The sequence below is a fragment of the Temnothorax longispinosus genome, chromosome 8, assembly GCF_030848805.1.
Source record: "Temnothorax longispinosus isolate EJ_2023e chromosome 8, Tlon_JGU_v1, whole genome shotgun sequence".
Taxonomy (NCBI): domain Eukaryota; kingdom Metazoa; phylum Arthropoda; class Insecta; order Hymenoptera; family Formicidae; genus Temnothorax; species Temnothorax longispinosus.
In genome coordinates, this window is record NC_092365.1 from 21177861 (window position 1) to 21201353 (window position 23493).

The 23493-nt window shown below is 37.9% G+C and overlaps 3 protein-coding genes across 3 annotated transcripts; 2 read left to right on the forward strand and 1 right to left on the reverse strand.

Moving 5' to 3' along the window:
* Positions 1-3912: 3912 nt before the first annotated feature.
* On the forward strand, positions 3913-8518 carry LOC139817616 (uncharacterized). Its single transcript, XM_071785849.1, has 3 exons — positions 3913-4699; positions 6262-6517; positions 7388-8518. Exons 1-3 carry the CDS (start codon positions 4362-4364, stop codon positions 7475-7477), a joined length of 684 nt encoding a protein of 227 aa, XP_071641950.1. The 5' UTR covers positions 3913-4361; the 3' UTR covers positions 7478-8518.
* A 71-nt stretch (positions 8519-8589) lies between these two features.
* LOC139817615 (uncharacterized) lies at positions 8590-11249 on the reverse strand. The gene is made up of 3 exons (XM_071785848.1): positions 10982-11249; positions 9863-10125; positions 8590-9298 (listed from the first exon to the last, which is right to left on the reverse strand). Exons 1-3 carry the CDS (start codon positions 11202-11204, stop codon positions 9101-9103), a joined length of 684 nt encoding a protein of 227 aa, XP_071641949.1. The 5' UTR covers positions 11205-11249; the 3' UTR covers positions 8590-9100.
* Positions 11250-19132: 7883 nt separating this feature from the next.
* On the forward strand, positions 19133-23403 carry Betacop (coatomer subunit beta). The gene is made up of 9 exons (XM_071785476.1): positions 19133-19269; positions 19406-19822; positions 19892-20225; positions 20312-20600; positions 20687-21027; positions 21105-21366; positions 21450-22256; positions 22368-22603; positions 22687-23403. Exons 2-9 carry the CDS (start codon positions 19455-19457, stop codon positions 22915-22917), a joined length of 2868 nt encoding a protein of 955 aa, XP_071641577.1. The 5' UTR covers positions 19133-19269; positions 19406-19454; the 3' UTR covers positions 22918-23403.
* Positions 23404-23493: the final 90 nt, after the last annotated feature.

The following is a 23493-nucleotide window of genomic DNA, read 5'->3' on the forward strand; positions in this document are numbered from 1 at the left end:
GCGTGTCACGCTCCTTTAATTAATTAAAGTTTTTTCTTCTGAATCACTTAATTAATTGGCGCTTACGTGTCACGTCTGGATACATTCGCTTTCCAGCAAAAGTAAACATTTCTTTCCCTGCACTCGTTTCAAGGCTTACGCTGCAAGTTATGAGGAGTTTCGGTAATAATATACAATTTATTGAAACTTGTATTGAATTTTATCTGTTTATTTGATGCCGATAATCATACCCAATTTCTTCTTACAAAAACTGTACAAGTTTGTACCATTACACGAGTACCTGAGAGAGATCATTGAAATGCGTCATTGGAATTTCTTTATCGTTGCCAGCGGATAAATTAATTATTTGTTTACCCTTTTCTCGTCGTCTACATCGTTACCCTCTCTGACTCCCGATTCACACACATCCGCCGATAATTCGCCTTTAAAAATATTTGTATATAGCTATAAGCATGCGTTCCGGGTGCGAAGTACAGTCTCCGTGTTTCTCGGCCTCGACAATTACGCGATCGCTACTGCAGGATAATTTACATTTTTTGCGATATGCGTTAACTAATATTAACGTATCGCGGTAATAACGAGCAGCGCATCTCGAGTTAATGGATGTACGAAGAGGTAGTCAAATCGCGCGTGCAGCGAAATGTTTTTCGCACATGAGGCGCGACACTGATGCCTGCGATAGAGAACGATCACGAAGTTTGCGAGTGACGCGATAATTGCAATTTGACGTTACCAGGAACGCCAGGATTCTGTAATCGCGGGTTATTTTTGGACCGTGGCGGATCATCGCTTGAGCCGCGCGTGAGAGTGAGAGCATGACACATCTTAAACATTATACTTTCCGTGTAATTTCGTGAAACCGCTTATCGGCGCTCTCTCTCTCTCACTTGTTTTTAATTTTATTTTCACGTCAAAGGTGTAAAGAATTAAAAAATTTACCTTTGCAAAATAATATCGCTTTTGCGGAAACGTTTGCGAATAATCTATTTATTTAAAAAATATGGTATTTTGGAAATGCAATGTTTTAATTGATAATTATCGCCTATATTATCGATATTATTTAAACTTTTACAAATACGAGAGTTAATCGATTGATAATCCAAATTGTCTAACAAAGAAAAAATAATTTAGCTTGATTTAATTTGATAATGATCGTCGCGCGCCATTTACATTTCTCGGAAAAGTACAATTCTACTTTTCCGCGCGCGAAATCGGTTCATCTTAAGATCCCCCTCCTGTAGCTGTCTCGCGCGCGCGTTGGTCGGGACGATCTGACAGGCTAACGATCCACGTGTGACCACTTGAGGCTAGTTTTTCACGAGTTTTCTAAAGTGGCGCGGCTCGCACCTCTCCTTGCGCGCCATGTGCAGGCGGTTCACTTAGGCTCAATAGACCCCGTAAGTGGCCGCTATTACAACGGCGCGCACTTAGGAATCACGTGCGCGCGTGTACTCGCGCGGTTAAGCGAGTGCATCGCCACGTAGTAGTTTGCAGCACGTGGCGCGTGTCCTTGGCATGCGTCGACATCCTCCTGCATCCGCGTGTCACGCGAGAACGTGCGATCCAGGGGAAATTTTTCGTCTCCTCGCCGTGCTGCCGCGCGATCGCGATTCGCGTTCTGCAGGTGCATTCTGCCAGAGAGAAAGAGAAAGAGGAGGGAGGGAAAGAGAGACAGAGAGAGAGAGAGAGAGAGAGAGAGAGAGAGAGAGAGAGAGAGAATGAGAAGGAGAAAGAAAGGGGGAGAAAGATTGTCATCGATTGCGTGCGTTATTACCATACGTACGTGACGCAGACGTAAAACTATCCGACTGCGGTTTCACCACCTGGACAGACACTTGCGATTGTATATATAGACCCCAGACGACGAGCTCTGCTTTCTTCGGAAAGTTCTCGTATTTCAACGATAATATAATGACACATTGCCCGATCATCGAGCACCCACGCGTGAGAGTCGTTGACTCGTTGTCGTATCGGAATTTATTCGTCAAAGTTCAGATAACATATATATATCGATAATGATCGCCGCACCTCTCTTAAATTAACGCGTCTGTTGAAAAAAATAATGCCACACGTCGTTCACTGTCGGATAAAAGATGGTCCCGCTACGTTATTATAGACCTGTAACGTTTCGTGCAAAATCTATCTGATTTACATATTTTAAATTTAAATAATAATTTGAGTATGTGTTGTTGCAAAATATATATATATAGACTTATACGCTTTGCCGATCTTTTCATCCGCTTTCCGCAAAAATAACACTGTAGAATAAGATCCGCTGATATTAAGGTACTGTTTACAACCGAACCTGAATAGAATAGATATATCGAGCGGGGGAAATATCATACGTCTATATTCGTTGAAAGATATCGAAATTGCTAAGATTGGTCGAAAGAAACGAGGGTAGCAGGTCGCGTGTAGCGACCTCTCTATCTGCAAAAAATTGCGACCGATATATCGGGCTGAGAGACAAAACAGGCGCGGCGATCAATTAAAGTCGCCGTTAATGGACCACACTTTGTCTTCGATCGGAATCACAGATCACTTAACGTGATCCTTCCGTGTTTTTGCGCGCGGATCCCCGATACCGCGCGGACCCCGATAATCGATCATCGCCGGCTCCCCCGTCGGTCTTCGATAAGTCATTCAGAGATAATGGAACGGTTGTCTTCATTGATGCCGAACCGTAACCGATAGCTACTCCACTTTCGCTCGAAACGCGACGTCTTGTGCACGTGATCCATAGTGGGTCTAAACGACATTTAATAGTAGTGTTCTTGCAATTGTTCGCGAAACGCGATCTATTTACGTGTCACTCGATCCTGAAACGTAATTCGCGCCACAGATCACTAGCGATTTTATTTACTCTCTTGGAGCCGAGCAGAAAGCGCAGTCGTTGCATCACATGAGAAGTGGCTACAATAATAACCACAGCTACATACACAAAGGAAAAATATTTGTTTGTATTTTTTATTTTTGTAGGGTTTGCTATACGGATGCATATAATTATCTATTTTAAACGGGGCGATCAGCGTGTGTGAGCAGCGTTCTTTCATAATAAATTCAAAATAACCAGCTTAATGTGCAAATTTTTCCCACCCATTCTGGTTTCTTGAATTTGCCGCTACATCTAACACAGTCACGGGGCATTAGTTACAAACCCGCGTGATACAATAGGAATAATGCGGAATCGTGTAGCTGTCTAGCGCTCGGTCCCGGCGCGGCGCGGCGCGAAGAGCCGTCGAGCCGAGACGTCGAGACTTCGCTACGGGGGGCGTCCGAAGAGACAGCATCCTCGATAAAAAAAAACAGCTCGCTTTGTTCGGGAGATACGAAAAGAGACGGGGGATGAAATCGGACGGCGGCGGTGTCCGTCCAACGCGCGACAAAATGAATAGCGAACGGAAATAGAGAACGGGTCTGTCTTCGCGAGCCAGACGGGGCGGGTTAGGCCCGGCCGGCGCGGTACAAAAGGGGCGCGCGAAGTCCGTCCAACAAAAGAATATATTATGTTATACTTCGGGAATATATATACCGCTCATATGTAGCGCGAAGTAGCTATACGCGCCGATTCCCGAAGTGAGAGCGGAATCGTTGTCGTTGTCGGCCTTCATCCTGCCTGTCCGTCTCCCGGCAGCCCAGTGCCCACTCTCGTTTCTCCGGCTTTCGGCTGAAAGACGACGCGACGGTCCCCCTCGTGGCACGAAAAAGCGAATTCGTCTGGCCGCTAACGATCCCTCTTCTCCTCCTGCGCGCGGTGTCGCCGGTGACCGGCGAGAGTCCGTCTGCTACCGAGCTTCTATTCCTCCTCCTCCTCCTCCTCCTTCTCTTCTCTCTTCCTCCTTCTCTCCTACCTCTTCCACTACTCCCTCCTTATCATACCTCTCTCCCCCTGGTCCCTGAAATCTAGAACAAGAACCGCGTGGTGAGGCGGCCCGGTACCAGTTATATCGTCGAACTCGGTACCAACGGAGGTCTCTTCAAGGCTTCGAGTCTCGCAGCATCATTTCGCGATTTCTCGTGACCGCGAGAAGAGACGGGAGTCGCGTCGGGAAATCATTTCTCAAGACTATACCGAACTGTTAGACATCGCGACATCGAGACCGGAATCAAACTCAAAGGGGACTTTTCGGCGGTCGCGATCGTGGAGCCGGCGCGAGGCGAAATCGAATAATTTAATTCTTATTAAAAAAAAAATATATATATATATATATACAACGATCCGGTAGGCGAATGCGACTGCGAAAGACTTTAAGGTATCGATACTTCCGGAAACCGCATAGAAAGCACGCTACCGGTCTTCCGCCACTTCTTCCACATCCACTTTGATTGACGATCGTCCCTGACGAGAGAGAAACATAAGGATGATGGTATGTGGCAATCGTGTGATGAACGGAGTGGTGCTTCTGATCGCGTTGGTTCTCCTGAATGTCCTGTACGCCACCGACGCTCAAGCCTACAAGAAGTCTCATATCCGGATGCAGAAGTTGTGCTCCAGAAAGCTGAGCGACGCCCTGTACATCGTGTGCCGGGAACGCGGCTACAATGAACCGTTTTCGTATAGTAACGAGGAGCGGAGGGCCGATCGCGGCCCGGGACTCGTCGAGGAGTGCTGTTATCATCAGTGCACCTACGAGCAGCTCGAACAATACTGCAAGCCCCTTCCCGAGGAGACGCAGGTCGACTCGAGGGACGACGTTATGTGAGTGGATGTTAGTGCGTTCTTTTATGTTCTTATTTGCCCCTTCACTCATGCACCTCTCTTTCTTTCTCTTTATACAATTTTACTATATTTTCGAAAACAGACAAAGTGATCTCAACCTTCTCTCTCTAACTTTCTTTCTAATTTTACCTCTTTCTTGTACATATTACTAAGATCATTATATTTCTAATTTTGTATATTTTCTTATGTCTTGTTGTGTGTTTCACCTTTTTCTTTCTCTCATTTTTATATATATGAGTGGATTATCAGATAATTAATAAATTCTGTGAGAATCTAATCTGCGTGCGTGTTTATTCATAGCTCTGTTTTTTAAATATTCGGATACGTTTTAAACACGCTAATAAATTAGAGGGAGAATTTTATTCGAAATTCTCAAATAAATATTTTGTCTCTCGTGTATAAATATTTTGACAAATTCGTGACACATACCTAATCGGACTCATTTTGCTCGAATAACACAAAACAAAAATATCTTAATTGACATTTCCTATCTAAAAAAAGGCATGTTAAATCGATACTCGAATCTCTCGTTTTATTAAAAATTCCGTTGCTCATCGATTGAATTCTAATTGCAAATGCATGTCACTTGCACGACACATTCCGCGATAAGTCGATTTATTTCCGTTTTGCAACCGGGGGAAAAATATAAATACGTATAATTGCGCGCAATACGTATAAATATAGCTGATCGTCTTGTAACACATAGCAGCTTATTATATAATTATTTATATTGATGCTGAATCATTTGTTTTGCGCTGTCAGCTGATTAATAGACGATCTGCAACAAGTATAAGAAGGAGTTAATATGCACTGTCGAGAAAGCGTGTGCACTCTCGAAAGAGCGTAAACCGCAATCAGCGAGGGAGGAGGAAAAGAGAGGGAGAGAGAGAGAGAGAGAGAGAGAGAGAGAGAGAGAGAGAGAGAGAGAGAGCGCGCGCGCTAGGCCGCGTTATCATTGCCTCCGTGATAATCTTTGCTATCTAAAGTTCATGGTTGTGTATGAACTGGTCTCAGGAAGGTCTGAAGTATTAGGACCATTCGCTATCGTGCGTAACATTCTTTCCTCCTCTCTTCTCTCCCGCGCTCGCCGCGGTTTCGCGTTGGTTGCCCCGTGGGTTTATCGAGTTGTGCGACTTGTTTTTTTTTTGTTATCCACCTACAATCGTAATCGAGCCTTCTTACACAAATGTTTACAGTACTTTTTTGGTCGTATGAACCTGCTTTCACGCGACTCTCATATCGGGCGACATATTTATTGTATTTTTAACGTCTAAGCTTGAAGTGTCTTTGTCTCGCTAAACACTATCCTGTTCGAGTTAAACTCGGATGTAGGGTCATCGATCCGCGACGCGAAGTAGATCGTAATATAATTTCGCGGGAGTTTAAAGAAAAATGTAATCGATATGGCTAGAAGTTGAAAATTGAAAGATAAATTCAAACGTATCATTCAATAAATTAATATAACATTGGGTTCCCATCAAGATAACTTTGTTTTGTTCTACGATCTGTTTACTTATGTGTATTATCTTTACGTTTTTCAGAGATCAGTCGTACATAGCGAATCTACCTCATTCGACGACAAAAGATCTGCTGGAGCAGCATTCGCAAACGGAGTTGGAGTACGCCGGCGATGCGATAAAACGTAAGGTCGATGATTTGAAAAGGGGACGCCATAGGGGGAAAAGTGGTCGCAATATTGATGGTGAATGCAAGGGGAAGGCTGATGCGAAAAAGCGACACCGCGGCAGGCACTGTAGATGCCGGCGTCGGCGTCTGGAGTGTCGCCGAGCTGGCAAGGTGCTTTCACGTCATGTCGTCATTGCTTGCTTATTAGCACTTTAGCGCTTTCGCTTGTAAACGCTTTTGCAGCGCGATCTGATCGCGACCCAATGCCTTTTTGCTAATTTATCTAATATGCTTCTAACATCCGCAATGCAATGAAGGTATCTCTCAAAGTCTCGAACAATAATTATCCCGTTTGCCAAACTTGAATTTGCTGCAAGCTTAAATATTTTGGAATGCTTATTAAAATATTATATTTGCTAAATAAGGAAACCTTTTCTTCGCCAGTGAATAGAATAAAAAGGAGTGGTAATAATCGACGCTGACTGGCTATATAAAATTCTTTAATTATCTCACTTATCTTTTATATAGCCAGTCAGCGTCGATTATTACCACTCCTTTTTATTATATTTGCTGTTTACTTGTTTTCTTAAATCGATGGACTGCTCGAAGGAAAGATTTGAAGGAAAAAGCTCCACTTCAAATCGCATTATCTTTATCCATTCCGAATTCTTGTTATTTAAGATTTGTCCATATATCTGAAGCGCGAAGTCTCATCGAAGTTGTAAACACATTTGATATGATTGTGTCCTTGTGTTTACAGCGCAGCGCACTTCTTTTACTACTGCTTATTACACACCAGTCACTAACTTATGCTTTGCATCTAAAAATAATTATAAGATAGGTGGCTATCGTGCGTATGATTCTTTTTTTTCATTTTGCATGACGTTCTGCTGTTTGTCACCCACGTTGAACGGCTGCAGTGCAGTCTCGGACAGCCATCGATTGCCTTTGCATGCGTGCTGTCTTGTAAACGAAATAATTTTCAAACATTAATGAAATTCTTCAATTGATTGTAACGTATTGGCGTATCTATCGTTACAGGTTTCACGCAACAACGTTAAGCCTCTAGACAACAAATTTGTAACGACATTGACGACTGACGAACCTACGTCGTTTCCTTCTGTATCGTAATGCGAAGCTGCGGTGCTAAAAAAAAACAATGCAGCCAATTGTCGATCGTCCATACGAGAAATAAGAAGAACTTTTTGAAAAGTGATTACTCGTAGATCGAAGTTATTTGTTTTTCCAATGCCAAACTTTGATCCGTTACGTTCTATCGATCGCATCATTGAAATAACTGATGGAGTTTGCACACGGATGATCGCTCGTAGAGAAGAAACCGGAGAATTCGGGGGACGGATATATCAGGGCGGATAAATCGATCTGAAAATGAATGATTCGCGTGGAAGAGATATTATTTATAGGAAATTCAGCCTCATCACGCGCATTAGTGTTAATAGATCGTATCGAAACAGCGACCACGTGTGGCGAACAGTGTCATCCATCAATCTTGGACATCGAAGAACTGGCGATCAAGGAAGCATGTGGAAGATCGATTGCTCGGCGACGATATTGACGGAAACAGATCCGATTGTTCTAATATATTGCTTTCCTTCAATGTCAAGAATAATGTCGTCAAGGAAGAAGTGAATTTCGACGATGACTCCTGGAGAAACCGCGCGGACTCGAATATCGAATGCAGTTAGTGATGAACTTGAATGCAATCCGTACAATCGGGTCGCGAGATCTCGCAAAAAAAGAAAGAAAAGACTTAAGTGATTTCGATATAAGCGTTTTCAAGCGCGAGGAGCAGTCCGATTTGGATATTTATCGGTGATTTTAGTTTTATCAACAATTGATCTCATTAGTATTAAAAATTCTGTTGTGTAAGTTTTAAGATTTGACTTAGAGTTTTTAGCTTTAAAACACACATCGACGAACGCGTACTTTATTAGTCCACAATGGAATGGACAAGATTTAAATGCGGAATTTGTAGTTTTTAATAAAATAAGTAGATCCGAAGGATTTGGAAGGGAGTAGTTGTAGATGGAAGTTTTATCACGCAATAAATTTGAATATTGAATAGCGCACGCTTTTTTTTACCGTGATTCAAAATTTCCATTTGACATCGGCGTTAATAATAGCGACTAATAAACATTTATACGTACTGAATGATGTTTCATTTATTTCGTCGAATACCTGACTTCGTACAAATACAGGAAATTGATTGAGAAGTAAGATAATAAACTTGATATTGTATTTATAATTTGTATTTGTATAATTAATATACTCTTTTAAGAGGCACTAATTTTATAATCGCAATTTTTAATTCTTAACACGTTTGTCTACGCAGCAAGTATCTCTTACCGTATATGCCATAAAGTTCTTTTCCTCGAAAGCGAGGCCTTATTCGAAAAAAAATTATTCTATTATTTTAATTTATTTTGAGTCATCCATTTCACAGGTTGTATATATTTTGATCTACTCTGTATAATGATAAAATATTATGTAATATGATTAAATAAGACTATCCTCATAGGGAAGAGTATTATGTTGAATTGCGGATTTTTTTACTTTACATTGTTATCAGCTAGCTACTTATGTCATCTAAAATTTTATATTACTGGTATGGTATTTATTTTTTTACAAACGTTTTAAAAAATTTTGATAGCGCCGGTCATCAGTGATCACCAGGACGCCATTTAAAGATGCGTCAGATGCCGGTTACGGATGACCATCGTGGCAGTCAACGCGTTAAGACATCTGACTTTCTAGGCAAGGTACGTACATCGTTTCCTTAAGGCACCGGTCAACATTTTGACAGCACTTTGATGCTGTTTCTAAGAAAACTTTCCAAGCTTCGTCTTTCGGAGCTCTCGGTAGCCTTTCGTAGATATCATTGTACAGTTCGTCCAGTTCTTCGTCGTTTAAATCGAGACCGTCGTTTAAGGCCTGCCGAACATTATATGTCAGTCTGATTTTTTTCCTGTTGCCTTTATATCCAGATTTATCATTAATTCCGTTTGATTAAATCTGCTATTTTTCATTTTCGAGTTAATTGATTGTTTACTAACATATTTCTGCGTTAGCATTAATTGTTAGTTACATTACACGATGTTGTTAAAATTATTCAGCTAAAATTAGAACGTGTTTCGATACAATCCGTATTTGTCCTGTTTTGTTGTGAGTCAGTCGAAAGAAGGAGGCACACTACATCGTCGGAGGAATTTGCATATAGCGCAGTTACAGTTGTGTACATACATGTTAATCACACAGGTAGTGCGGAACGGTGCGTTAGAACATTTTTATTGTTACGCTGTTTGTATCGTCGTTGGGTCACCGATGTTTATCATCGCCGTTCTCTTGCACAAATTACAGCGAGATGAATCACACGATTGTGAAGCGTTTTAGTCCATAGACGTACAACGGCTTGACGGATTGCAATATTGATCTTGATGAACCGACTAGCTTCTGTTTCCCATATAACAGAATGGATCCCAGAGGTGATTGGCTTACCGGAGCGCGGACGGGTACGACACCCCTGCCGAGCGGATAAGGAGGCGCGAAATAATATTCTCTCGGCCAACCGAGAGTAGATCCTAATAAACTCGGCCTAGGGTCTGAGTATTCTGTCCCGGACGTGGCGTACACCCGGGCTCGGGCAGCGCCGTTTATAGCTTCCGCGACAATCGGCAAGGTGATACCGCTGATTTGTCCGGCCGATAGCTGCCTTTTCTGTGGAACGCCGTGCGTTGCTGAATCTTTCATCTTTGAATAGTCTGAAGGAAAACGGAATTATGAATCGAGCGTTAAGGACGTTCTCTCGTCCTTATACTAGAGAAAATCGATTTTCTTAGGATTTTCTTGAAACTGTGAATATACGTTAATTTAGGTGTGCTTTATGTGTGGTATAAATTTCAGTACCTCTTCCGGGATAAAAAATCAAGATACTGAGCCTCAAAGTTTCAACTTTTACTAATGAAAAGGTTTTCCAGGCCAAACGGTAAGAGATACGAGGTTGGCCAAGAGGACCAAAGTTGCTTTTCTCGTCGAGTTCTATAAGGAAAAAATGCCAAAACTAAAAAAAATTAAATTTTAAATTTTTTTTTTAAACTTTGAGGCTCAGTATCTTCATTTTTTATCCCGGAAGAGGTACTGAAATTTATACCACGCATAAAGCACACCTAAATTAACGTATATTCACAGTTTCAAGAAAATCCTAAGAAAATCGATTTTCTCTAGTATAAGGACGAGAGAACGTCCTTAATAGAATTCGGACCGCGATCGAGACGCCGGCGCCGGCGCCTCTTCTCGCGGATAATCTTTCTGACAAGATTTTTATTGCGCGAGGTCATGAAGGCGCGTCGCGACATACCGCACTTGACATCGTGCAATCTCTTCGGCAATGCCTTATTAAGTGACTTAATGAATTCTTGATAATAATATAATTTCAACAAACAACTACTACTCATTCGCAAAATAGTAAATTAGTCTAAAGTCTAAACTAGAACAACGGGGGGAAACATCTTACCTCCGTATTTGTTTTAATAAATATTGTTTTATACTTTATTTACAGTATTTAAGTACAAAGTTCGTATTAGGAAAAGGAAATATTTTAAAATCTTATTCGCTCACCGGGCCCTTCCTGTCTCTTCGCTTCGTACTTCTCATCATACTTCTGCATATCAAACCTCTCCAGGCCTCTCTTGGCTCTCTCAGCACCGAGTCTACACTTCTTCACCTGCACGTCCATCACGACCGACTTGCACTGCTTACTGGCCCATGAGATCTCACATGTTACCGTCAATATCGCCAAAATCAGCGCGATCCTGTGTGCGCAAGACTGATGGAGACGCATCTTCTTTTACAATTAATCGTTTCGATCGACGATCGACACAAGACCCGAGCTGTGGTCTGTCGCACTTTTAATAATGTTCTTATCCAATCGTACGTGTCAAAGACACATCCATGCAATCGTATCTGACGTATTTTAGTTCGTCTACAGCACGTGCATTGGCCCGAGTATAAGCACATTCATTGTTATCAAATAATATTATGCTTTTTGCAAGAAAAATGCATGAAAAATTTGTTTGAAGATTAAGTGAAATATGTGCACGGCGCATAGTATATTATTTGCTAATTGCAATTTAACATGGGTCTTTCTGCGACTCTATTATTAGTATGGTCATGCAATAATCTCGTGCGTGTAATAAACGGTCTTACCTCATTGTTGCGTGGGCATCAATTGATACGAGCGTACGATGAAACGCTTTGCATGACGTTGAAATTGCATATTCTTACGCGTTGAAAATTATCTGCGAGACTCGCTGAATGGCGCGTGCTTGCAAAGGCATGCAACCATTTCCAGCTGTCCTAAACATTTGATGATGAAAGGCAGCAGGAATGTCTGCTTTCGCACAATTTTGTCACTTTTGCAATCACGTTATTTCATTACGAATTGCACTTGAAAGCATTTGTATTTTTTTATGAAGAATTCTTTTCAGATCTATCTATAGGTATAATATATTGTTTATAATAAATCAAAGTGCTTAAAGTACCTGTTGCAAAGTGCACGATGACAAGCTCTGATGTGATCTGATAACATTAATATCTTAATGTTGAGGACATCTGAATAAAACTTATCGCGACACGTGCGAGGAAAGAATAACATGATAATCGTGGTGTCAAACTTTCATCCAACTTCGAGCATCACCAGTATGTCACGCATTTAAAAAGTTACGTTTAATTAATATATATACGGCGTCGCGAATTTTTTAACACATAAAGTTGCATATCAAGCAATTAAAGAATCCCACACAATTCTTCTGAGAAAAACGTTTTCGGTCAATTACTTTGAATTCATGATATGTATAAATAAAAGAAAAAAAACAATAAAGTTTTGATTTTTGGAATTAAAATGCTTAAAATTATGATTTGTTTTACTTTATTTCTAATTATATTTTAATAGAAAATTCTTGAAAACTGGGAAAATTCGTGGACATTAAAAAAATTCTTGGAATTTTAGATAGTGCAACTATCCTATATCATTATGTTTTCATAACGCATCAATGCCTTATAAATTAATACATTATAAAAATGTAACGCATCGATAAAATGCATCATCTGTATTTGTGCGACATCGAGAATGCAGCCAAGAAAAATGATAATGATTTGAATCTGTAGAAAATTAGAAAAAAACTCCGTGCAACAGCTATAAGAAAGATAGCAATGCGAAAACAATAATGACTGCGAGAAATCGAAACACGGAGCGACATAAAATGAAGAGAAAACCGAAACTTTGGGAATGCCACCCAAGGGCATACTATTATCTACTTTAGGAAATATTAATTTAATAAATTTTTATAAATTAAAGGGCTACCATATATCAAATTATCTTATCGGGAAATTTTTTAAAATGATTCTTAAAAGAATTATACCGGGCATATGGTAAATTATCTGGAGCGTCGCTGCGCACACGCTACACACACGCACACCGACGCGTCGCGACGCCTACCTGGGTCCCTCACTTTCTTTCTTATTTAATTATTATGCAGGTGATCTTATGAGTTTATCCTTAACAACAAAATGACAATTAGTTTAAATGCAACTTCGGGCATCGCGCGCTAATGATTTTATAGGCGATTGCTGAAGAATTCTTTGACGTTACCTCGGCACCTCGTTTGCTTCGATTCTAACCCGACGACGAAAAGCGCGCTTGTGTATAAAAGCCCTTTTTCCAAATTATCTTAGATAGCAATTTGAACGAGCAGAAAAGCATGAACCATTAATTTTCCGTTATTCATTAAGGAGTAAGGTAATTATTCCAGACTACACGCGTAATCAAATAGTGTATTCTTAAAAACGTCTTTTTTAAGACGTTATTCAGACTTTATAAAAAAAAGTCTTAATCTAATGATTATTATCAGGAGCATCGATTATGCATGTTACTTTAACAATATTTTTGTCATTAATTTATAAGCAAAAGTAAAAACATACGATAGAAGTTGTGTGCTAACTAATTTTCAATTTTTTAATAATGACAATTGAGATTTATACCATATTTCTATTTATTACTTGCTTTAAAATATTTTTCTATAATTTATGGAACAATTTCTGAAATTTATGAAATAATTTTACAGTAAAATTTAATTACTTGATATATTATACCTAAATTCTTTTCAACTGCAAAATACATGTAACATTTTGATATAATTATAAAATTTAGCGTGTTTAGAAAGAATGCATTTAAGAGTTATGTAATAATAATAAATATCATAGCAAGTGCATTTTTTCATAAGTAGATAGAATATTTAAAGAGGTTTTGACGTTCCGCTGCGGGGCAGGCAACGCGGCAGGGGGAAAGCATATAGGTTAGATTTTCGTTGCGTGAAATAAACGAATTTTAGCAAATAAATATGTAGAATGCATTCAATTGCTATTTCTTAAGGTTTAAAAAGAGTTGTTTGTACATTTGAAATCCAAATACGTTATAATTATACATGCACAAAATTATAATTCAAATTGTTGGATAGATAGTAAATTCTAATGAATAAGCTTAATGTGACTTTCTTGCGCTATAGATCAATTAAAATTTTTTATTGCTTTAATATTATATTTTCTTTTATAATTACAAGGTTTGTTTACGTAAATATTATTACTTCCGATATTGAGTTATGTATACATATATAGATATTAGATACTGCTAAAGGATTCATTATTTTCATATTTTTGTATTTATGATAGTGTTTTTATATCTTCAATGCCGTCATTTTTCTCTGACAGACTGATAGGCATAGTGCAATGATAAGAATAATTTGTGATAAAAAAATGATGATACAAATTATGATGATGTATGTCAATGTACGTACAGTGTTATATACATAACTGGTATTCCGATGAAGGCCGATGAAGAAATACATACAATGCCTGCAGTGTCACAATACGTCAACCACAACGCAATTTGTATTTAGTGTCTAAAGATATCGAGTTTTTGCAGAATAGTATTTTTTCATATTGGGTAAGGTCAACTCATGAGCAGTTACAAGAAGAATACGTGTTTTTTTTATTTTGATCACTACATAAGATGCCCATAGTTTCTCAAAATCGGGAGGGAGAGGGGAGGGAACACTTAGGTATGTTTTTTTATTAGTCTCACAAAATGCACGAAATTGAAAGTATTTTTTTCTATCTAAAGGAGAGATATAATTCATTAATTATATATTAACAATTTTTTCAATCGTGCTAGTTTTGCGTTACATGTTGCTCAGCATTGTAATAATACATGATTAATTAATAATAACTGTCATATAATTCATCGATAAAGTTACAGACCTATCTGATATAAAAATAGTGAATTTTTGCGTTATTATGTGCCTTTCGAATGTTTTTGTTAATTTCACGATGATAAGGTTTTATCATCCTTGAAAACGTTATGACTCTTATTTTTTGTGATGTCGTTATTACATCTCGTCGTTATTACGAAATTACAACTCAATTCAGAAGATTCAAAAGGCGAGCGCACAAACATGATATATAGATATAATTTCTAATTGTCTATATATAATTGTCTAATTATAAATAATTATTAGAGATGCGGTATATTTTTTTCTATCTTATCTGTTATTAGATAACAGTCAAGAAATAGACCACCAACAGATACATAAAAGTAACATAAAGATAGAGAAACTTCGGAAAAATATCTCACTTGAACTTGCCTTACGAAAGACATAAATCGATAAGGCACGTGGTCTCTTGACATGGTTACAGTCTAGCGAATACCAAACAATTAGGCATGAATCCCTAAAGAGTTAAAAAGAGGATGCCTCGACGCGATAAAATGATGACGTTATTATGAAATAACGGCGATGTCAACAGATCTTCGATACCGCTCTTGTGCGCGGATATCCATCAGGATATAGACTAATTATATAAATAGACTAATTATATAAAATAATCAAAAACTTATCAAAATTAGTGATGTCACCCTAGTGATAAATATCACCAAACTTCCATGACCATAACTGGCAAATTTATTAATAATAAAACACAACGTTTTGGTCCAAATTCGGACCCTCTTCAGGTGAATAAAACTCTTACAAAACCATTCGACAGGCAATTCATGACACTGTACCCGCAAGTCAGAAACTGAAGACTAGGCAGAGAAAGAATTTTGTTTTTACATTGCGATCGCTTAAATAACAAAAAAATATAAAATTAGAATATCTAAGTGACTTACATGATTTGTGCGTTGTCAGTGAAATATGGTATAATAATGTCAGTGTTGGTAAAATATAGTGTAAAAAATAATAAGATATAAAGTCGAAATATTATAAAATTAAATATGTATAGAGCGTGTTAGGAAGGGGTGTGTAAAGCAATTGTACAAAGGAATCAAAAGCACATGTATTCCTTACACATATATACTTATTTTTAAATTTGATGCTTTCACATAAATTGCCATTTTTTAACAGTGGTATGTCTACTTTATGTGATTGTACAAAATCCCAGTGTGGAAAAGGATCCATAAGTTGGACGTTTTGGTTTCTTTTTATTAGGTTTTCCGCCCCAATTTTCGCCAATGTTGAGCGGATTATTTTCTGAGATCAGTTCTAAATCAGATTTGTTCATATTTTCTTCTAAGCTTTTATTTTTTATTACTGTATTTATGTTTGTTTTCTTCAGATATATTATTTATATTTTCCACATTGAGATTTTGTATATTATCGCTAATATTGTCTTTACTCAACGATTTCTGTATATAAAGATTATGTTTCTTTTACAGTGGAAATATGTCCACTGTGTTCGTGTTTCCGAGATCGCACAACTTGACATCTCTCTAAGGAAGGAGTCTCCCGCTTCAGGTCGAGCAGGAATCCCTTATAGAAATTTAATACTGTAAGTGATTTTTTGGCTAGTGATTAAAAGCATTATTAACAGTGCTTTTAATAGTACTTTTAAGTGATTAATTACTAGCCAAAATATCACTTACAGTATTAAATTTCTAAGGGATGTATTACCGTTTTTATTAAACACTGAAGATGGCTCAAAAGAAGAGCCGAAACATTTGTTATTTTTGAAATACATATATCTTTTTTATTTGCGCACCTCTTACCGTGCTTGACTCGCATCGCCATTTTAATCATATAAAGATAATAGTGCCCTATTCTAATTGCTCCGCCACTAAAAGTATGTTTTCTTGAATGTGCGGATTTTTCTGTCATAAATATATAATATAGCTGGCCAGTTTTTTCACGGATATTTCCGTCATTGGATAGACAAGGGGTTAATATATCATATATGTATAAAGTCTGTCCCTCCGATTATCCCTGCTCGATGACCTTCGTACTTATGTAATAGTAACATTCGCGAGCAGTACCTACTCACTATACATACATACTTACACATACTCTTACATTGACTCAATCCTATAATCATTTTTTTATCGTTATTAATATCTTCTATGTTATTTTTATTAATATTAATGTATATATTATTCATGCATAATCTGCTGATAAAATTTATGTAATGCTCCTTATGTCGTTCAAAATTGCACGAGGGTCCACTCTAATGGTTATAATAAGAAGTTCCTTGATGTATAATAAATAAAGGATCAATGAAAGCATTGCTTGCATGCTTGTAGAAAATGTCATGGTGTTCTTTTATTAGGATGTTGATTCATATATCTGAAACCTTGTACGATACATTTAACTCGCAGTATGCGCGTTTACCTGCGAGAAAGTATTTGTACAATATTTTTTCAAATCCCACTTTATTATTTCTTGAAACGAAAAAAAGGACTTCAATAATAAAATATATTGAATGTTTAATAATATTCAATTGTATTTTATATTGTATCTCGCAATATTTTATGTATTTTAATTGCTTTATAAAATAAGTTGCATGAAAAATAACAAATAATAAAAACCATATGTGCAAAGAAAAAAGGACTGCCGATTCACTATCTATAAATTAATGCATTTTATCAATACCTATTTAATTGTTTTCCAGTTTCTCTATAAAATAAAATTTAGCAACTTTTATTTTCAATATTGAAAAATTGCTGAGAAGAAATTTTTAATTCAAATTTTTAACAATTGGAAGATATAATTGTAAACTTTTATTACTCATGAATCCGGTACTTAAAAAGTATTAATATCATCAATTGAAGAGTACAGGAGAAAAATGATCAATGTCCATATATATTGGACTCTGATGGTTCTTCTCCACAAGCGCGTGGACTTAGAACTATGATCGTTTTTCTCCAGCATGGTATATCTTTTGGCCTTATTTCCAATGAATTATAACTGGGTACCTATTCTTGAAATGATTTGTTATGAAACGAATATGTTTATGAACGAAAAGGTGCGTAACTCTGGGTTCCCATTGACGCTCAATTAGGAAATCCCCACTTTTTCGTTCATAAACGTATTCGTTTCATAACAAATGATTTCAAGAATAGGTACCCTGTTCTTGATCAAACAGAATTATAAAAGTTATTTAAAAATGCATAAGATAACATGATCAGATCAATTTCGACAAAAAGTGGGCTTTGATCGTTTTTTCCCTGTACCCTTCAATTGTCAATGTTTTCAACTCAATTAATTGCCGATTAGTTAAACATCTGATTAATTATAGTAATTTGAGTAATAAATTCACGATTATTATTATATTATATATTAGATGCTTTATAAAAATAAATATATATATATTTTTGTTATATTTTACATGTATTGCCGCTAAATTTATAGATTAGTGAAAAAGTGATTAAATTTAAGAATTACTACTTTGACGAAAAATCTTTTTTACGACCCAAAATACACAAAATATGAAAATTTTTAAAGAATCGGAGATGGTGATGCCGCGTTATACTGCAGATTTATCAAAAATGTCTAATATTCTTTTTGCTTCTTCATAGAGGAAGCTTTGTGATGGTAAAAAAAAATTTTTTCGAGATTTTGATGGAAATAAATTTAGAATGTTCTAAAATGTCGAAAAATCAACTAATTAAGATTTGGTTAATTAGTTCTGAAGTTACAGACGTTTGAAATTTCGGAGATTTTGATCGCGTATAAAGCTAAGTCTAATCAACCGAATTTAAAAGAATTATATATAAAATAGGGGTAGAAAAGACTGAAAAATGTAATAAAATTAGAAATAGATCGATATCTCCAAATTTGCGGAAGTTAAAGCTTCCTCTATGAGGAAGCCAAGTGCAAATTTCTAATTTGCACAATTTTTTTGCATTTCCTCGATATATTTTTTAATATGGTATTACCAATCTGTTTTATATAATAATATATAATGAATAAATAAAAAGTGAAATAATATATTTCATATATTATTACTTGGCACTGCTTAACGTGAGACAGTGCCGTGTCTCTTGATACCGTTTTTATACCACTGTTCGTCAAATTTTAAATACGAGAAACGAATCCTATCGAAGGCCATTTATTTTTGTCTAATATACTCTTTTTATATTGTACGTAAAAAATATTTTTTGTACTTTTAAATATTTCATATTTTTTATTTTATTATAAACAATGAATAAAATAATAAGATATATAAAATTATGATGCATAATGATGAGTCTCTTTTTTCAATTCATATATAGACATTTTTAATTAATGACCTCAAACAAAATGCAATTTCGGCAATACCAAACATCATACATAGCCGAGAGAGACTTTTTGGTTCTCTTCCGTTAGATTCACGATTTTTTGGTTTTTAAAGTGAAACTTAATTTTTAGGCACGGTAGTGTTCTTTCATATAGGAAACTAGCGACATCTCGCGCTTTCTGATCGCGGTTTGATACGTATGAGTTATGACACGTATACCGTTTCCCTCTGCATCTAGATGTACCTAAATGTCAGTAAACTTTGACAGGCCGATTATTTGCGTGTATTTTTCTCAGCCCTAATTTTAGGTATGTGTCTAATCGCTCGAAATTCTTCTCGTACCAGACGTTGGTTTGTAGCATCGCTGATACGCGCAATGTGCTAGGATGCCTCACATAACCTCATTAATCGCTCATCCGCTTTTTCTTCGTCTTCCTTTCGCAGGTTGTAAGGAAACTTTTTTCTTAGTGCGGGGTCACAAGCAGCTGAAAAAATGAGCACGATAACCGAGCAACCGTGCTACACCTTGATAAATATTCCAACCGACACGGAGCCGCTGAACGAGCTCCAGCTGAAGCAGGATCTCGAGAAGGGTAATGTCCAGGCGAAAATCGACGCGCTCAAGAAGACGATTCACATGATTTTGAGCGGTGAACGACTGCCGGGACTTCTAATGACGATCATTAGGTTTGTCCTGCCTCATCAGAATCACACCATCAAGAAGTTGTTGCTGATATTCTGGGAGATCGTACCGAAAACCTCTGCCGATGGCAAGCTGTTGCAGGAAATGATCCTGGTATGCGACGCGTACAGGAAAGATTTGCAACACCCCAATGAATTTGTCAGGGGGTCCACTCTCAGGTAAGAACACAAACACAAGCGCGAATCAAATTGCATGGACGTTGCACATAGTAAATATTAAATTTGCAGATTCTTGTGCAAATTGAAAGAGCCAGAACTTCTCGAGCCACTGATGCCCGCGATAATTGCTTGTCTGGAGCACAGGCACTCCTATGTCAGACGTAACGCAGTGCTCGCTATTTTTACTATATACAGAAATTTTGAATTTCTTATACCGGATGCTCCGGACTTGATTGCAAAGTATCTGGAGGGGGAGCAAGATATGTCATGCAGGAGAAATGCATTCTTAATGTTGTTGCACGCCGATCAAAGTAAAGCTCTCGCATATTTAGCTGCGTGCCTCGATCAAGTGCCGAGTTTCGGTGATATACTACAGTTGGTCATTGTTGAATTAATATATAAGGTATGAATAAATGCGCTGTATTTTAATCTGTGAGCCCATATATTTTTCCAATAACTATCACTGGATATTATAATTTTTTTTTCTAGGTTTGTCTTGCAAATCCATCGGAAAGGGCACGTTTTATCAGATGTATTTACAGTTTGCTGAATTCACCTAGCGCTGCGGTACGTTACGAAGCAGCCGGCACGTTGGTGACACTTTCCAGTGCGCCAACCGCGATCAAAGCCGCGGCTTCTTGTTACATCGAATTGGTTGTCAAGGAAAGTGACAACAACGTTAAACTTATCGTATTGGATCGCCTAATTGCAATGAAAGATAGTCCCGTGTACGAAAGGGTACTTCAAGATCTTGTAATGGATATACTCCGCGTTTTAGGTATTAAAAGCAATGAAAAAATTGTTGAAATTCTACATACGTTGGAGTTCTACATACTTATTATTATTGTCATTTATCTTGAATAGGATCACCAGCCTTGGAAGTCAGGACAAAAACCTTAGCTTTAGCTATGGATTTGGTTACAACTCGCACGATTGAAGAAATGGTCCAGCTTCTAAAGAAGGAAGTTCTCAGGACAGCTGGCGGAGAACATGAGGACGCTGGCAGATACCGCCAGCTCTTGATACGAACTCTTCACACTTGTTCCATGAAGTTTGCGGACGTTGCTGTTACTGTCATTCCAGTACTGACCGATTTTCTATCGGAGAGTAACGAAGCAGCAGCTACGGATCTTCTTGTATTTATTCGTGAAGCCATTCAGAGATTCGAGAATCTCAGACCGTTGATTGTTGAGAAACTGTTAGAGGTGCGTACGAGACAGTGTATTATTAAAAATACGGTTGGCAAGATTAACAGAAATTAATTTTGATTTTCATAAATTAGGTGTTCCCTCACATACGATCCGTAAAAGTACACAGAGCCGCACTATGGATCCTCGGCGAATACGCCACATCGAAAGAGGACATAGAAGCTGTGATGGGTCGTATACGAGCAGCATTAGGCGAGTTGCCGTTGCTCGAAGCAGAAAATAAACGTCAAGCTGGTGAAAAGTCCGAAGATGGTAACTCACAAGCTGCACCTGCGCAACTCGTCACGTCTGATGGTACTTACGCGACTCAAAGTGCTTTCAGTGCTGCATCTGCACGTGAGTAACTTTTGTTTTTGTATAAAATAGATGTGATATTTCTAATACTTTGCACTCTATTATATACATGAATTAATCAATAGGGAAAAAGGAGGAGAAGCGACCTGCATTAGTGCAATACATGATGGAAGGTGATTTTTTCATTGGCGCGTCTCTGGCTACCACATTGGCAAAATTAGCCCTTCGTTATAAAATACTCGAAACCAACGTCCAAAAGAGCAACAAATTACAGGCGGAAGCAATGTTTGTAATGTCCAGCGTATTACAGCTAGGCCGTTCAGGTCTTCCTATGAAAGCAATGACACACGACGACGCAGAGAGGATCTCCCTGTGCCTCAGATCCCTTGCTTGCCCAACGCCTCTCGTACAGAAAGTCTTCACTGAGGGATGCCGCGATGCACTCGGTAGAATGTTGACCGCGAAAGCAGAGGAGGACTCGCAAAATCAGAAGGCCAAGGAAAAGCCAGGCAGTATCGTTCAAGTCGATGACGCAATTCAATTCTTGCAATTGAGCCGAGGATCCGACTTGGCCGGTGGGGCTGGTGATATGTTCGAGCAAAGCCTTAGCGCAGCTGTAGCAGGACGACCTGGTGCCAGTGGAGATGCTCCGAGTGCCTTGAGCAAAGTCATTCAACTCACCGGTTTCTCGGACCCAGTTTATGCGGAGGCCTTGGTTCACGTTAATCAATACGACATTGTGCTTGATGTGCTGATAGTTAATCAAACGGAAGACACTCTACAGAATTGTACATTGGAACTGGCCACTTTGGGCGATCTAAAGCTGGTGGAGAGACCGCAGCCCATTGTACTTGCGCCTAGGGATTTCGCCACTATCAAGGCAAACGTGAAAGTTACGTCTACGGAAAACGGCATTATCTTTGGAAATATTGGTGAGTGAAATTTAGAAATATTTTTAGAAGAAATTGTAACAAATTGATGTGTGTTTCGGAAGATAAAAATTAATTTTATTAATTATCATGATTATTCTTTTCTATTTGTAGTTTACGATGTATCAGGTGCGGGCTCTGACAGAAGCGTAGTTGTTCTTAACGACATACATATCGACATAATGGATTATATAGTGCCCGCAACGTGCACTGACACCGAATTCCGCCAGATGTGGGCCGAATTTGAATGGGAGAACAAAGTGTCTGTCAATACGACTCTGTCTGACTTGAGAGACTATCTTGCACATTTGTTAAAGTCTACAAATATGCGTTGTCTCACGCCAGAGAAGGTATGTTTAATTCTTTTATTAGACTAATTTTCTGTTAAAAAATAGCATTGTTGTCATAAATATCATTGTCGTTTTCTCTACAGGCTCTTTCAGGACAATGTGGATTTATGGCTGCAAATATGTATGCTAAATCAATATTCGGTGAAGACGCATTGGCGAATTTATCCATTGAGAAACCATTGAACAAATCTGACGCGCCAGTGGTTGGTCATATTCGTATCAGAGCCAAGAGCCAAGGCATGGCTTTATCCTTGGGCGATAAAATTAATTCGGCGCAAAAAGACCCGCTGACTAAAGTCGTACAAGTTGCTTGAATTGCATCGTTCCGATAAAATTTATTCTATCGGCGTGATTGAGTCTCTTCGATTCGGACAACTACTTTTATGGAATTTACAGAACTTTAAAGATTATTGTTAAATGATTTTTGCATATTTATGGCATTTAAACCGTGTTATTTAGACAACACAAACATCTTGATCTTTTATAGATATCCTTTTAGACTTATGTATTATTTGCCAATCGAAATACATTGGACCTATTCATATGAATCGCAGTTGTAGCAGGATACATATTAATATATGCCCATGTTAATTTGTATCATGTTTTTAATTATATTACATCTCCCAGTTGTAGCAGGATACATATTAATATATGCCCATGTGTTAATTTGTATCATGTTTTTAATTATATTACATCTCCTGCCAACTTATCTCTTCTATCATAAGCATGCGATTAGTGCCGTGCACGAGGATAGAATGTATTCATAGACAAGAGAATAAATACACGCAATACACATCTTATCTATATGTAAGTCCCGCTCCTTTATTTCTCTTTAAATACAAATATATGTATAAGAAATAATATATATATATAATATGTTTATAATATCT